Source organism: Bufo bufo, chromosome 5 (genome assembly GCF_905171765.1).
Source record: "Bufo bufo chromosome 5, aBufBuf1.1, whole genome shotgun sequence".
Taxonomy (NCBI): Eukaryota; Metazoa; Chordata; class Amphibia; order Anura; family Bufonidae; genus Bufo; species Bufo bufo.
Genome location: NC_053393.1, coordinates 227,942,880 through 227,959,337, shown reverse-complemented (window position 1 = coordinate 227,959,337; position 16,458 = coordinate 227,942,880). Strand labels below are relative to the sequence as shown.

General features: G+C 41.3%; 1 protein-coding gene across 1 annotated transcript in view; it reads right to left on the bottom strand.

The window, feature by feature from the left end:
- Positions 1 to 16,458, bottom strand: part of LOC121002474 (mediator of RNA polymerase II transcription subunit 1-like) — a 170,057-nt gene that overhangs the window by 30,383 nt on the left and 123,216 nt on the right. The window contains exons 10-14 of the mRNA XM_040433926.1: positions 13,091 to 13,156; positions 11,054 to 11,162; positions 9,584 to 9,708; positions 8,922 to 8,969; positions 5,043 to 5,149 (exon numbers count right to left, since the gene is read on the bottom strand). Of these exons, the coding sequence (XP_040289860.1) occupies positions 5,043 to 5,149; positions 8,922 to 8,969; positions 9,584 to 9,708; positions 11,054 to 11,162; positions 13,091 to 13,156 (455 nt within the window). The remainder of the gene's footprint in view (positions 1 to 5,042; positions 5,150 to 8,921; positions 8,970 to 9,583; positions 9,709 to 11,053; positions 11,163 to 13,090; positions 13,157 to 16,458) is intronic.

Genomic DNA, 16,458 nt, shown 5'->3' with positions numbered 1-16,458 from the left:
TAACAGTTTCCTGTATATAATCGTCATGTCCGGCCTTGAAACGCATTGACATGGTATAAACACCTCTTATCAATGCTCACCTAGTATCATCATGATCTCTACTGACAGCACTGGCACGGAGGTTCTATGTTTTTTTGTTCTCCATAATTTTTTTGAGGATCGTTTTGTTTCAGGAAAACTTGTGATTTATACAGTTAAAGCTCTGCTTTTGCTGACTCCCCTTGTATGCAGGGATGGTGTTATCAGTGATTGATAGCACTCCCTGTATAAGTGTGTTTACATTGATGGTTGCCAGTCACTAACAGGACTGTCCCTATGCACTAATAGGTTCAGAAATATCAGAGGATTTAATGTATATATCACAAGTTTTACTGAAAGGTGCTCTTTGGAATATGGGCCCCTTTGCCCACCTAGGCTGCAAAAAAGTGTCATACATCTGGTATCTCCGTATTCAGGAGAAGTTGAGGAATGTGTTTTGGGGTGTCTTTTTACATATACCCATGCTGGGTGAGATAAATATCTTGGTCAAATGCCAACTTTGTATAAAAAAATGGGAAAAGTTGTCTTTTGCCAAGATATTTCTCTCACCCAGCATGGGTATATGTAAAATGACACCCCAAAACACATTCCCCAACTTCTCCTGAGTACGGAGATACCAGATGTGTGACACCTTTTTGCAGCCTAGGTGGGCAAAGGGGCCCATATTCCAAAGAGCACCTTTTGGATTTCACTGGTCATTTTTTACAGAATTTGATTTCAAACTCCTTACCACACATTTGGGCCCCTAGAATGCCAGGGCAGTATAACTACCCCACAAGTGACCCCATTTTGGGAAGAAGAGACCCCAAGGTATTCGCTGATGGGCATAGTGAGTTCATGGAAGTTTTTATTTTTTGTCACAAGTTAGTGGAATATGAGACTTTGTATGAAAAAAAAAAAAAAAAAAAAAAATAATCATTTTCCACTAACTTGTGACAAAAAATAAAAATTCTAGGAACTCGCCATGCCCCTCACGGAATACCTTGGGGTGTCTTCTTTCCAAAATGGGGTCACTTGTGGGGTAGTTATACTGCCCTGGCATTTTCCAGGGGCCCTAATGTGTGGTAAGTAGGTAAATGACCTGTGAAATCCTAAAGGTGCTCTTTGGAATATGGGCCCCTTTGCCCACCTAGGCTGCAAAAAAGTGTCACACATGTGGTATCGCCGTATTCAGGAGAAGTTGGGGAATGTGTTTTGGGGTGTCATTTTACATATACCCATGCTGGGTGAAAGAAATATCTTGGCAAAAGACAACTTTTCCCATTTTTTTTATACAAAGTTGGCATTTGACCAAGATATTTCTCTCACCCAGCATGGGTATATGTAAAATGACACCCCAAAACACATTCCCCAACTTCTCCTGAGTACGGCGATACCAGATGTGTGACACTTTTTTGCAGCCTAGATGCGCAAAGGTGCCCAAATTCCTTTTAGGAGGGCATTTTTAGACATTTGGATACCAGACTTCTCACGCTTTGGGGCCCCTAGAATGCCAGGGCAGTATAAATACCCCACATGTGACCCCATTTTGGAAAGAAGACACCCCAAGGTATTCAATGAGGGGCATGGCGAGTTCATAGAATTTTTTTTTTTTTGGCACAAGTTAGCGGAAATTTATATTTTTTATTTTTTTCTCACAAAGTCTCCCGTTCCGCTAACTTGGGACAAAAATTTCAATCTTTCATGGACTCAATATGCCCCTCACGGAATACCTGGGGGTGTCTTCTTTCCGAAATGGGGTCACATGTGGGGTATTTATACTGCCCTGGCATTCTAGGGGCCCTAAAGCGTGAGAAGAAGTCTGGAATATAAATGTCTAAAAAATTTTACGCATTTGGATTCCGTGAGGGGTATGGTGAGTTCATGTGAGATTTTATTTTTTGACACAAGTTAGTGGAATATGAGACTTTGTAAGAAAAAAATAATAATAATTCCGCTAACTTGGGCCAAAAAAATGTCTGAATGGAGCCTTACAGAGGGTGATCAATGACAGGGGGAGTGATCAATGACAGGGGTGGTGATCAATGACAGGGGGGTGATCAGGGAGTCTATATGGGGTGATAACCACAGTCATTGATCACGCCCCTGTAAGGCTTCATTCAGACGTCCGTATACGTTTTTGCGGATCCGATCCATCTATCAGTGGATCCGTAAAAATCATGCGGACATCTGAATGGAGCTTTACAGGGAGTTGATCAATGACAGGGGTGTAATCAATGACAGGGGGGGTGATCAGGAAGTCTATATGGGGTGATCAGGGGTGATCAGGGGCTAATAAGGGGTTAATAAGTGACGGGGGGGGGGTGTAGTGTAGTGTAGTGGTGCTTGGTGCTACTTTACTGAGCTACCTGTGTCCTCTGGTGGTCGATCCTAACAAAGGGGACCACCAGAGGACCAGGTAGCAGGTATATTAGACGCTGTTATCAAAACAGCGTCTAATATACCTGTTAGGGGTTAAAAAAAAACACATCTCCAGCCTGCCAGCGAACGATCGCCGCTGGCAGGCTGGAGATCAACTCTCTTACCTTCCGTTCCTGTGAGCGCGCGCGCCTGTGTGCGCGCGTTCACAGGAAGTCTCGGCTCGCGCGAGATGACGCGTATATGCGTGACTCTGCGCAGGACTGCCACCTCCGGAACGCGAATCTGCGTTAGGCGGTCCGGAGGTGGTTAAAAGGGGTTCTCCAGTAATTAAGAAAATTAAAATACTCAAATATTACTTCATTATAAATATATTCCCAAATAAGTTTCATTAGTTATAATGGCTCGTTTTGTCTAGGGAGCAATCATTAGGAGAAACAAAATGGCCGATGTCCTATTAGTACACACAGAACCTGTCCTAATCACACAGGAGGACAAGTTACTTCACAACACTGAGGTAAAGAGCTGCCTCGTCCTCCTCTCTGATCTACTTGTCAGGGGTTATGATCCTGAATGCAGCTGATCTTCAGCTGAATCTCTGTAGAAATGTAGTTCATGAGCAGATGTGGCTAATGAGCAGCAGCACTTGTATGCAGTCTCCATTATTACAGCCCCACATTACCACAGTCTGTCCTGTCCGTCCTCTGTACTTCATGCCTTCTCATGGACTCCATTCCTACACAGATTCAGCTAAAGATCATATTAAACTGTATACAGGATCATAATCCCTGACAAGCATAGCAGAGAGGAGGATGAGGTAGCTCTTTGGGTCAGTGTTGTAGTGAAGTAACTTGTCCTCCTGTGTCATTAGGACAGGTTTTGTGTGAACTAATAGGACGGCGGCAATTTTATTTCCCCTGATTGCTCCCCAGAAAAACAAGCCATTATAACTAATGAAAGGTATTTGGGAATATATTTATAATAAAGTAATACAGCTAATTAAATTCATCAGTTTTTAATTGCCATTTAACAGCCAGTAAAAACAGATGCAAAATGCCTGTTGAAAACGGACAGATGGACAGAAAATAGATGGTTGAAAAATGGCCATTAAAAACTGACAGTGTCAGTTTTAACAGTCTTTCACCATCATGTAAATATACACAGTGCTGAAGCTATTCTGAGGTTTATTGAGTTACTGCTGTTTATAATGTGCTGTTAAAAGGGGTTGTCTAACTTCAGCAAATGAAATTATATAGAAAAAGTTAATACAAGGCACTCACTAATGTATTGTGATTGTCCATATTGACTCCTTTGCTGGCTTGATTCATTCTCCTATAGCAATATACACTGCTCGTTTCCAGGAGTTATGGCCACCACTGTGCCTATGCATGCTCCCATGGTCCAAGTCACCAGATGGGCCAACACTTTTTCCTATAGTGTGTAAGCACGTCCACCACTGCTGGATTGCAGGATGGTCATAACCCCTGGATACGAGCAGTGTATAATGCAATGGAAAAAAATAATCAAGACACCAAAGGAAGTAATATGGACAAAACATTAATAAGTGCCTTGTATTAACTTTGTCTACATGATAAATGCCATTTGCTGAAACGAGATACCCCTTTAAGTGCACAGTACCTTCTTTGTCACTTTATCTAATTATGCGGTTAATAAATATAGAATAAGAGTACCGTATGTGTACGTGGGATGATAATAGAGGTGCAGGCTAGCCTGATTGTTAGATGCAAGCACACCTCAGGCTGAAAAGTAGACACCACTAGTGTAAGCTTCGAGACACTGCATATCCCTGTATGTAGCTAGCTATCTAGCTAGTAGAGGTGAGCAGCCCTAGCCATAAGGGTGCATCACCTCAATGTCTAGATAGGGCAAGTTGCAGTTGAGCACCGCAAAAGGAGTTTAGGCCAGTTAATTGGGGCCAAAAGCAACCTCCTAGTTCCCATAGCCTTGGCCAGTGGAGTCCAGGCCTCTAATAAAGACCAGCTAGCCACGGTGACGCCTGCAAAGAGCAAGTGAGTTGTGTGCCATACTAAGTGTGTTGTGAGGAAGATGAATACTGTGGCCTGTTAGAGAAGTGTCCATATTGTGCAGTACTGCCTCAAGTGACGAGACAGCCAAGGTGATAACTGCAAATATGACCATCTTCATTGCTGCCACTCTGACGAGACCAGATACCCAGGCAAAAGTTGTTTGTTTTAAATTTACCTGTTGAAATTGACCAAGACTGCGCCCTAACCAGGAGATTCTGAAACCACTGAAGCCAGTTTCTTCTATGTAAGATTGTGAACACGAATCCTTTTGCCTCACATGAAACCAGCAAACCACAGTCAGTGATGCCCATTTCCTTTACCACAACACTCAGGACCAAAAATTATCTTTCTAAAAGGATTGACCCACTTACAAACTGAGCCAAAAGCATTTTTCAAGATAAGACCAGCAGATGTCCTTTTTATATAATTTTTCCCCCGTTTTCCCAGACTGCTAAATCTCGTAACTGTCATGTAAAAATGGAGTATATACTGTATTTTACTGCCAAGTACAAGTTAGGTGGACAGGGACATCCCCACTTCCCCAGTAGAAAATTATTCGAGCAAAGCACGCATGAGAGAAGTGTGCACCAAACATACCACAACAAACTGGACCTCTTGATCAACAAAATCTTTAAGGCATTTATGCTTCACTTCTATGACCAGCTCATGCAATGGGCTTTGTTTTGTGGAAATAACAGGAAGGCCTTTAAAATAGAAGAAAAAAGTACAGACACATTTAGGTTACTAATTGTATATTATGGTGTATACTGTACAGGGTGGGCCATTTATATGGATACACCTTAATAAAATGGGAATGGTTGGTGATATTAACTTCCTGTTTGTGGCACATTAGAATATGTGAGGGGGGAAACTTTTCAAGATGGGTGGGGACCATGGTGGCCATTTTGAAGTCTGCCATTTTGAATCCAACTTTAGTTTTTTCAATAGGAAGAGGGTCATGTGACACATCAAACTTATTGGGAATTTCACAAGAAAGCAATGGTGTGTTTGGTTTTAACGTAACTTTATTCTTTCATGAGTTATTTACAAGTTTCTGACCACTTATAAAATATGTTCAATGTGCTGCCCATTGTGTTGGATTGTCAATGCAACCCTCTTCTCCCACTCTTCACACACTGATAGAAACACCGCAGAAGAAATACTAGCACAGGCTTCCAGTATCCGTAGTTTCAGGTGCTGCACATCTCGTATCTTCACAGCATAGACAATTGCCTTCAGATGACCCCAAAGATAAAAGTCTAAGGGGGTCAGATCGGGAGACCTTGGGGGCCATTCAACTGGCCCATGATGACCAATCCACTTTCCAGGAAACTGCTCATCTAGGAATGCTCGGACCTGACACCCATAATGTGGTGGTGCACCATCTTGCTGGAAAAACTCAGGGAACATGCCAGCTTTAGTGCATAAAGAGGGAAACACATCATCATGTAGAAATTTCGCATATCCAGTGGCCTTGAGGTTCCCATTGATGAAGAATGGCCCCACTTTCTTTGTACCCCATATACCACACCATACCATCAATTTTTTTGTTCCAACAGTCTTGGAGGGATCTATCCAATGTGGGTTAGTGTCAGACCAATAGCGGTGGTTTTGTTTGTTAACTTCACCATTCACATAAAAGTTTGCCTCATCACTGAACAAAATCTTCTGCGTAAACTGAGGGTCCTGTTCCAATTTTTGTTTTGCCCATTCTGCAAATTCAGTGCGCCGATCTGGGTTATCCTCGTTGAGATGCTGCAGTAGCTGGAGTTTGTAAGGCTGCCATTTGTGAGTATCTAATATCCGCCAAAGGGATGTTCAACTAATGCCACTCTCCAGTGACATGTGGCGAGTGCTACGCTGTGGGCTCTTGCTGAATGAAGCTAGGACAGCCACTGATGTTTCTTCATTAGAGACAGATTTCATGCGTCCACATTTTGGCAAATCCAACACTGAACCAGTTTCACAAAACTTAGCAAGCAGTTTGCTAACTGTAGCATGGGAGATGGGTGGTCTTGTAGGGTGTCTTGCATTGAAATCTGCTGCAATGACCCGGTTACTGCGTTCACCAGACATCAACACAATTTCTATCCGCTCCTCACGTGTTAACCTCGGCGACATGTCAATGGCTGTAAACAAAGAGAAACTTGTAAATAACTCATGAAAGAATAAAGTCACGTTAAAACCAAGCACACCTTTGTTTTTCTTGTGAAATTCCCAATAAGTTTGATGTGTCACATGACCCTCTTCCTATTGAAAATAATAAAGTTGGATTCAAAATGGCCGACTTCAAAATAGCCACCATGGTCACCATCTATCTTGAAAAGTTTCCCCCTTCACATATACTAATGTGCCACAAACAGGAAGTTAATATCACCAACCATTCCCATTTTATTAAGGTGTATCCATATAAATGGCCCACCCTGTAGAATGATTCCTGCTGTCAATGAAGTTTCACATAAGTTCATTATTTTCTTGAGAAATATCAGTCACAAATACAATTCTGATGAACTCTGAAGCCGGCAGAATGGCGAATACAGCTCTGGGCTACAACGCAGGTTGTAAATCAGCATCAGTGCAAGAAAACAAATACTATGCATTTACAGGGAGTGCAGAATTATTAGGCAAGTTGTATTTTTGAGGATTAATTTTATTATTGAACAACAACCATGTTCTCAATAAACCCCAAAAACTCATTAATATCAAAGCTGAATATTTTCGGAAGTAGTTTTTAGTTTGTTTTTAGTTTTAGCTATTTTAGGGGGATATGTGTGTGTGCAGGTGACTATTACTGTGCATAATTATTAGGCAACTTAACAAAAAACAAATATATACCCATTTCAATTATTTATTTTTACCAGTGAAACCAATATAACATCTCAACATTTACAAATATACATTTCTGACATTCAAAAACAAAACAAAAACAAATCAGTGACCAATATAGCCACCTTTCTTTGCAAGGACACTCAAAAGCCTGCCATCCATGGATTCTGTCAGTGTTTTGATCTGTTCACCATCAACATTGCGTGCAGCAGCAACCACAGCCTCCCAGACACTGTTCAGAGAGGTGTACTGTTTTCCCTCCTTGTAAATCTCACATTTGATGATGGACCACAGGTTCTCAATGGGGTTCAGATCAGGTGAACAAGGAGGCCATGTCATTAGATTTTCTTCTTTTATACCCTTTCTTGCCAGCCACGCTGTGGAGTACTTGGACGCGTGTGATGGAGCATTGTCCTGCATGAAAATCATGTTTTTCTTGAAGGATGCAGACTTCTTCCTGTACCACTGCTTGAAGAAGGTGTCTTCCAGAAACTGGCAGTAGGACTGGGAGTTGAGCTTGACTCCATCCTCAACCCGAAAAGGCCCCACAAGCTCATCTTTGAGGATACCAGATACCCAAACCAGTACTCCACCTCCACCTTGCTGGCATCTGAGTCGGACTGGAGCTCTCTGCCCTTTACCAATCCAGCCACGAGCCCATCCATCTGGCCCATCAAGACTCACTCTCATTTCATCAGTCCATAAAACCTTAGAAAAATCAGTCTTGAGATATTTCTTGGCCCAGTCTTGACGTTTCAGCTTGTGTGTCTTGTTCAGTGGTGGTCGTCTTTCAGCCTTTCTTACCTTGGCCATGTCTCTGAGTATTGCACACCTTGTGCTTTTGGACACTCCAGTGATGTTGCAGCTCTGAAATATGGCCAAACTGGTGGCAAGTGGCATCTTGGCAGCTTCACGCTTGACTTTTCTCAGTTCATGGGCAGTTATTTTGCGCCTTGGTTTTTCCACACGCTTCTTGCGACCCTGTTGACTATTTTGAATGAAACGCTTGATTGTTCGATGATCACGCTTCAGAAGCTTTGCAATTTTAAGAGTGCTGCATCCCTCTGCAAGATATCTCACTATTTTTGACTTTTCTGAGCCTGTCAAGTCCTTCTTTTGACCCATTTTGCCAAAAGGAAAGGAAGTTGCCTAATAATTATGCACACCTGATATAGGGTGTTGATGTCATTAGACCACACCCCTTCTCATTACAGAGATGCACATCACCTAATATGCTTAATTGGTAGTAGGCTTTCGAGCCTATACAGCTTGGAGTAAGACAACATGCATAAAGAGGATGATGTGGTCAAAATACTCATTTGCCTAATAATTCTGCACTCCCTGTATATACTGGCTTCCTCAGACAGACCCACTGTATAACAATTGAAACATCCAAAACTACTACTACAACCAGCTTTCTACTAAACCAAACTTGGATCACCATAGAACCTTGGCGTTTGGTTGAGCAGAACTTCAGGGATCACCAATATGGACAGTGTAAAACAGACGCAACAGTCATGTCTGTGGAAAACCTAACCGCTTTATGTTTTATATTAAAGGCATTGGCCGAGTTATTAGAAAATATCTCCAGTACCAAATGTGATAAAATAATTAAAGAACATATTCGCCACTTGTAGGTCCAGTTCTCACCTCCGGTTTCTGTTTGCATGCTGTATGTGGATACATAACTGCTGCAACCTATAAACAGAAACCAGAGAAAGGAACTGAAGTTGCAGGGGACTAAGTAGTGAGGGGAGCTTTCCTAAAACTCAGACAACCCCTTTAAGTGGTGTTTGAAGATGAACACACAATTTAAACACCAACAGTTTGACTACACTTTTCTCATCTTATGGTCTTTTTATTCTGCATCTGCAGTTTGTTTAGTTTGTGCACTGGGAGGTTTACCGGGGTAATACCCCATTATATCGATGATTGGTATTGTTTTTTACTGCAATATATAATGCAACTGATTGCACTATTTCATAGAGAGGCAGTTAAAAAAAATATATCACTAAATAAAAGTATGTGTTTTTTTTAATCTTTTTCCTTACATAGGTGCCCTATGGGTTACATTACTCTGCAGTATTTGTTAAACTCATGAACCTGAGGTTTCCATTGGGTAATCCCAATGGAAACCTAGGAGAGATACATTAATAAAGTGTAAAGAGAGTCTTAGTCTCCCTACATACATCAAACTATTCTTCTGGCTAGTAGCATTTACATTGGCAAGCTACAAGCAAGTCAGCCAGATCAAAAGCAAATGAGGTCTAAAGAATAGAATGAGGTCTAGAATAAAGAAGCATTTCTCGTACCAGTTATGGTCTGGATCTTCTGAATTAATGAGAGCAGAACAGGCTCTGGATTATCAAATCTAAGAAATAAGCATGCTGGCAGCGCCATACTGGATTCATCAGTGAGTAAAGAAAACTCATGAATGCTAAAAAAAAAATAATAAAAAAAAATAAGGCTTAGTCTAGGTGCACATCACATTTTCTAAACTTTTTGTGGGGATTCCATCATGTTAACAGTGTTCATGTGTTAAAGATCTGGCAACAGGACATACAAGTGATACAAGTGGAGACTGTGCCAGATTTCATCCCTATAAGTAAAATTGTTCAGTATAAACAAGGTGCAAAATAAAAGGAACGCCTTGTTAATAATCCATGCTGCTTTTTAACACCGTTTGTATTATGTAAAATAAAATGACAATGTGATGTTTAATGTTATATGAAACACTAGAACACCACATTCTTACCGTAATCTCGCGATGCATAGTGTTCCTTCCCTGTGCTGGCATCAGCCTCAGGGAAGGAACTGCGCATGCGTGAGCTCGCGCACCGCGAGATTACAGCGATCTGACTTCGTGAGCAAGGAGGAGATTCCTGGATACAGGCGGTGCTGGGCTCCTTCACAGGGGGCATGGCTAGGCTCCAGAACGGTTAGTACAGCCCCTTGGGCTCCTTACCAGGCTGATTTACATCTATATAAAAAAAATAATTTCCCCAAAATAAAACCACACAGCGCCATGGGACAGGTATATTGCGGACATGCTAGCGGCGATCTAGCCGTGCATGTCCGCATCGCTATAGGGTAAAAAGAGGTGACAGAATCCCTTTAATTGTAATATTTACATTAAACAGTTTGTCCCATCTTGCCATCTGCATGGTGATATGGGCTAAGCGCTAGCTCTAGGTGACCGGGCTTACGGAAACAACTGAGCAGACTGGCACTCTGCTGTTTCCATAACTTCTATTGTACAAAATGGGAGCTAGGCAAATGTGCTAGGCACATCTTGTTCTGCTATGTTATTTAGTCCCAATCACTGCAATGGGAGTATGAAAACCGGATGGTAGGTAAGCGGTTTCCATAAGCCCAGCCAACGCTTAGTCTCCTCTTGCCGGGGAACCAGCCAAATGGGACAACCCCTTTCAACTACCTATAACCCCCCTCCCCTTTTTTTTTTTTTTTTTTTTAAGTCTTCATTTAGAAACACCTTTAAAATGAGACCTGCTGATACAGCTTCCAAGAACCCAACAAACAGCTGATTTGGCATGCAAGCTGTGGTCCGCCAGATATTACCTCTACACTGGCAATTTATGAGAAAATGTAGTGTTTCATTATAGCCATTAACATGAAGCAATGTCCCTCCAAATCTGCTTAAGTTAGAGCCATTCCCCTGATAAAGAGATGTGAGAACCCCTTAACTGCTGCAAACTATGTACTACTTTTTAGCACTAACAACTTTTTGATACAATTCATTATAACATTCATTATTACAGTACCTTCCACCTTCCTGGGGAATCTCATGGAATAATGGGACCACTGGAAGATGGTACCAGTTAGTTGTGCCTGCAACTGTGACCGATACATTTGATCCAACCACACGAATGCCTAAAGAAATTTACATGTTACTAAATATTAAAATAACCAATACATGGAGCAAGTAATTGCAAAAGCAGACTATACTGGATTTGTTGCCTGTAACCCTGTAGACACATAGCTCTGCATAGGAGAATGCCTACATAAAACAACATGATTTATATTGAAGACACAGGCTATCGGTTCCTGTAGGCAATTACATCCCTGACTACAGGGACCATGTTACACAAAGGTGTTTTTTTACATGGAAGTTTCATCTGGCCATATTTCCCAAACTAGGAAATCTTTGACCATTAGGCCTGGACTACATTGCGACTTTTCGTAGTGCGACTGATTGAGGTTAACTTTTAAATGACAGCTGCAGTCCACAAGATTTAATGCATTTAATTGGACTGTGGATGTAGTTAAAGAGTTCAAATCAATCAGCCGTGCTACAAAAAGTTATAACCAAAACAATCATCAAAAAGATGAGGGATTATGTGTGATCAAATACTCAATATACCCAACAAACAAGAACACACATATATTAATTGATTATCATAAAAGACAACAAAATAGACAATAGTTAATATAATATAAATAGCAGTAATGCAGTAGCGCTGCGAATCAGCGGCACACCAAGAATACACCGGATAAATGTACCCCCTTTATACACACCTCCTAATGGCTTGACAATACAATTAATACGGCAAAAAAAATCTCCTCAGCAGGCCAAAGGAGAGCGTGTATTGTAATAGTAATACAGGTGATATCTAACATAGCGAGTTACAACAGTTGTTAAGAATAGTATCAGATGTCAATAAATATATAATATAAGACACCTACATGCGTTAATCCATCTGGAGCCCATGTAACAAAAACCCGCATGTAACCACCAGTTAAGCATATTATGGTGGACAAACCTTAGAGCCTTGGTGAGCACACCCCGATGCGCGTTTCGCTCGGCTTCTTGAGGGGGCCCCCTGAAGAAGCCGAGCGAAACGCGCGTCGGGTGTGCTCACCAAGGCTCTAAGGTTTGTCCCCCATAATATGCTTAACTGGTGGGTTACATGCGGGTTTTTGTTACATGGGCTCCAGATGGATTAACGCATGTAGGTGTCTTATATTATATGTTTATTGACATCTGATACTATTCTTAACAACTGTTGTAACTCGCTATGTTAGATATCACCTGTATTACTATTACAATACACGCTCTCCTTTGGCCTGCTGAGGAGATTTTTTTCGCCGTATTAATTGTATTGTCAAGCCATTAGGAGGTGTGTATACATTTATCCGGTGTATCCTTGGTGTGCCGCTGATTCGCAGCGCTACTGCATTACTGCTATTTATATTATATTAACTATTGTCTATTTTGTTGTCTTTTATGATGATATTCAATAAAATCTATTATTAATATACATGTGTGTGTGTTCTTGTTTGTTGGGTATATAGTGCTACAAAAAGTTGCAGCGTAGCCTCACCCTTAGGCCTCTTGCACATGAACGCGTGTTCCCAGTGGCCGTATAGCGGCCCGCATACGGCTGTTCCGCAATACACAGGACACCGGCAGTATGCATTCCTCATCACGGATGCGGACCCATTCACTTGAATGGGTTTGCAAATCCGGAGATGCGGTGCGGAATGGAAGGGAAGCACTAAGGAGTGCTTTTGTGGGGTTCCTTTCCGTGCTTCCGTTCCGCAAAAAGATAGGACAAGTTCTATCTTTCTGCGGAACGGACGGATCGCAGACCCCATTCAAGTGAATGGGGTAGTGATCCGCATGCAGCTGGCCCACGGTCTGTGCCCGTGCATTGCGGACCGCTTTAGGATTACAGACCTATTCGGTCGTGCACAAAGTATTGTCAGATCTCAGATTAGTCTTCCATCTTGCGGTCAGGTTCTGGTCTCATGTCTATTGGCCAATTGGCTTTTAAAATGTTTAAAAACATATCCTTTACCTGGTTTTAGTTTTTCTTCCAGAATCTGATATGGTGAAATATAGTACTCAATATTCATTGGCATTCCTAACACAAAAAAAAAATTTCATTTACCTTTTAAGGATAATTTTTATAACAATTGAAGTAAGTGCCATCTACAATATATTGAGTAACCTTAAGAGTAAAAATGTCTCTAATTGCACCAAATCTTCTCTTATATTGTGGCTAAGGCCTCCTGCACATGACAGTTTTTTTTTTCTCCCGCTTACTGGCAGTTTCTTGCATTCCGTATACAGAACCATTCATTTCAATGGTTCCTCAAAAAAAACGGAATGTAGTCCGTATGCATTTCGTTTCCGTATTTCCGTTGAAAGATAGAACATGTCCTATTATTGCCCGCAAATCACGTTCCGTGGCTACATTCAAGTCAATGGGTCCGCAAAAAAAACAGAACACATACGGAATATACTCCGTATGTCTTCAGTATCCATTCAGTTTTTGCGGAACCATCTATTGAAAATTTTATGCCCAGCCCAATTTTTTCTATGTATTGTATGGGTCCATTCACACGTCCGCAAATGGATCCGCATCCGTTCCGCAATATCGGGAACGGGTGCAGACCCATTCATTCTCAAATGAGGCAGAATGGGATGCGGATCCGCAAAAAAAATAAAACATGTCCTATTATTGTCCGCAATTGCGGGCAAGAATAGGCAGTTCTATGGAGGGTGCTGGCTGGATCTGCAATACACCACGGATGTGCGATCGGACCCTATACTGTATATGCCATAGGGAAAAACAGAACGGAAACAAAAAAAGTGCTAAGTGCTGGTAGTGGGAGACTCAATTATTAAGGGTAAAGATAGGGCAATCTGTCAGAAAGACCGGGATCGTCGAACGGTGTGTTGTCTTCCTGGCGCTATGGATTAGACACATCGTGGATCAGGTTGACAGATTACTGGGAGGGGCTTGAGAAGATCCAGAGATCATGGTCCATATCGAACCAATGACAAAGTTAGAGGCAGGTGGAGAGTCATTAAAAATGATTTTAGGGATTTAGGTCAAATGCTTAGGGCAAGGACCTCAAAAAGGTAGTATTTTCCAAAATACTTCCGGTACCACGAGCCACACAAGAAAGGCAGTGGGACATTAGGGAGGTTAACAAGTGGCTCAAGAACTGGTGTAAGAAGGAGGGGTTTGGGGTTCCTGGAGAACTGGGCCGGACTTCTCTCTTGGCTACAGGCTCTATCGTGGGAAGAGGCAGCTGTGTTGGGGGAGAAGATGTCTAGAAGGTTGTAGGAGTATTACCAATGGACCTGACAGAACAACAGATGTGCAGGTTGGGGGACACCTGGGAAATAGTGACCATTAAGTAATAACCTTCCAATTATCATTCAAAAGAGTGTTCTTCAGGGAGGAACAAAATAGCAAAACTTTAAAAAAGCTAAATTTAGCCAACTAAGAGAGGCCATAGGCAGAGTCCTCAAAAATAAAAATACAGCCACAAAATGGGATATTTTTATAAGCATCCTAAAATCTAATTGTGAGAGGTAGATACCTTATTGGAATAAAAGGTTAAGGAACAAGAAGAAACCAATGTGGATAAATAGAACTGCAAAGAATGCAATAAATGACAAAAAGAAAGCATTTAAAAAATCACTAAAAACGGGAGGATAGCAAGGAAGCACTGAAAAACTATAAAGGAAAAAAAATAGAATATGTATAAAAAAAAACTTTAAAAAAAAAGCAGCCAAACTAGAGACAGAGAGGATTAATTGCCGAAGAGAGCAAAAAACTAACCCTAAAATTTTCTTCAATTATATAAATGGTAAAAAGTATAAATCTGAAAGTGTCGGCCCTTTACAGAGTAATGAGGGGGGAGTTGCAGAGATGAGGAGAAAGCAAAGCTATTAAAAATATTTTTTTCTCCACTGTATTCACTGAGAAAAATAAACTGTCAGATGAAATGCAGAATGTAAAAGTAAATTCCCTGTCTGACCCAGGAAGAAGTAAAGCGGAGTCATAAAAAGATTAAAATAGACAACTCGCCAGGACCAGATGGCATACACCCCCGTATCCTAAGAATTAAGTAATGTCATAGCCAGACCATTATTTCTGATATTTAAGGACTCTATACTGACAGGGAATGTCCCACAGGATTGGCGCATGGCAAATGTGGTGCCAATATTCACAAAGGGGTCCAAAAACCAGAGCCTGGAAACTATAGGCCAGTAAGTTTAACATCTGTTGTGGGTAAATTGTTTGAAGGTTTTCTACGAGATGCTATCTTGAAGCGCCTCAATGAAAATAAGCAAATAACGCCATATCAGCATGGCTTCATGCCAAACTAATTTAATCAGTTTCTATGAGGAGGTAAGTTCTAGACTTAACAGCGGCTAATCAATGGATGTCTTATATCTGGACTTCTAAAAAGCATTCAACACTGTACCACATAAAAGGTTAGTATATAAAATGAGAATGCTCGGACTGGGAGAAAACGTCTGTATGTGGGTAAGTAACTGGCTGAGTGATAGAAAACACAGGGTGGTTATTAACGGTACACACTCAGATTGGGTCACTGTCACTAGTGGGGTACCTCAGGGGCCATATTCTCTTCAATATATTTATTAATGATCTTGTAGAAGGCTTGCACAGTAAAATATAATTTTTTGCAGGTGACACTAAACTGTGTAAAGTAATTCACACTGAAGAGGACAGTTTACAGTTACAGATGGATCTGGATAGATTGCAGGCTTGGGCAGAGAAGTGGCAGATGAGGTTTAACACTAACAAATGTAAGGTTATACACATAGGAAGGAATAATGCAAATCACCCGTACATACTAAATGGTAAAAAACACTGGGTAACACTGACATGGAAAAGGACCTAGGAATTTTAGTGAACAGCAAACTAAGCTGTAAAAACCAGTGTCAGGCAGCTGCTGCCAAGGCCAATTAGATAATAGGTTGCATCAAAAGGGGCATAGATGCCCGTGAGGAGAACATAGTTCTACCACTTTACAAATCACTAGTCAGACCACACATGGAGTAGTGTGTACAGTTCTGGGCTCCTGTGAATAAGGCAGACATAGCAGAGCTGTAGGAGGGCAACTAAAGTAATAACTGGAATGGGGGGGGCTACAGTACCCTGAAAGATTATCAAAATTAGGGTTATTCACTTAGAAAAAAACACGACAGAGGGGAGATCAAATAACCATGTATAAATATATCAGGGGTCAGTACAGAGATCTCTCCATCATCTATTTATCCCAAGACTGTGACAAGGGGACACCCTCTACGTCTGGAGGAAAGAAGGTTTGTACACAAACATAGAAAAGGATTATTTACGGTAAGAGCAGTGAGACTATGGAACTCTCTGCCTGAGGAGGT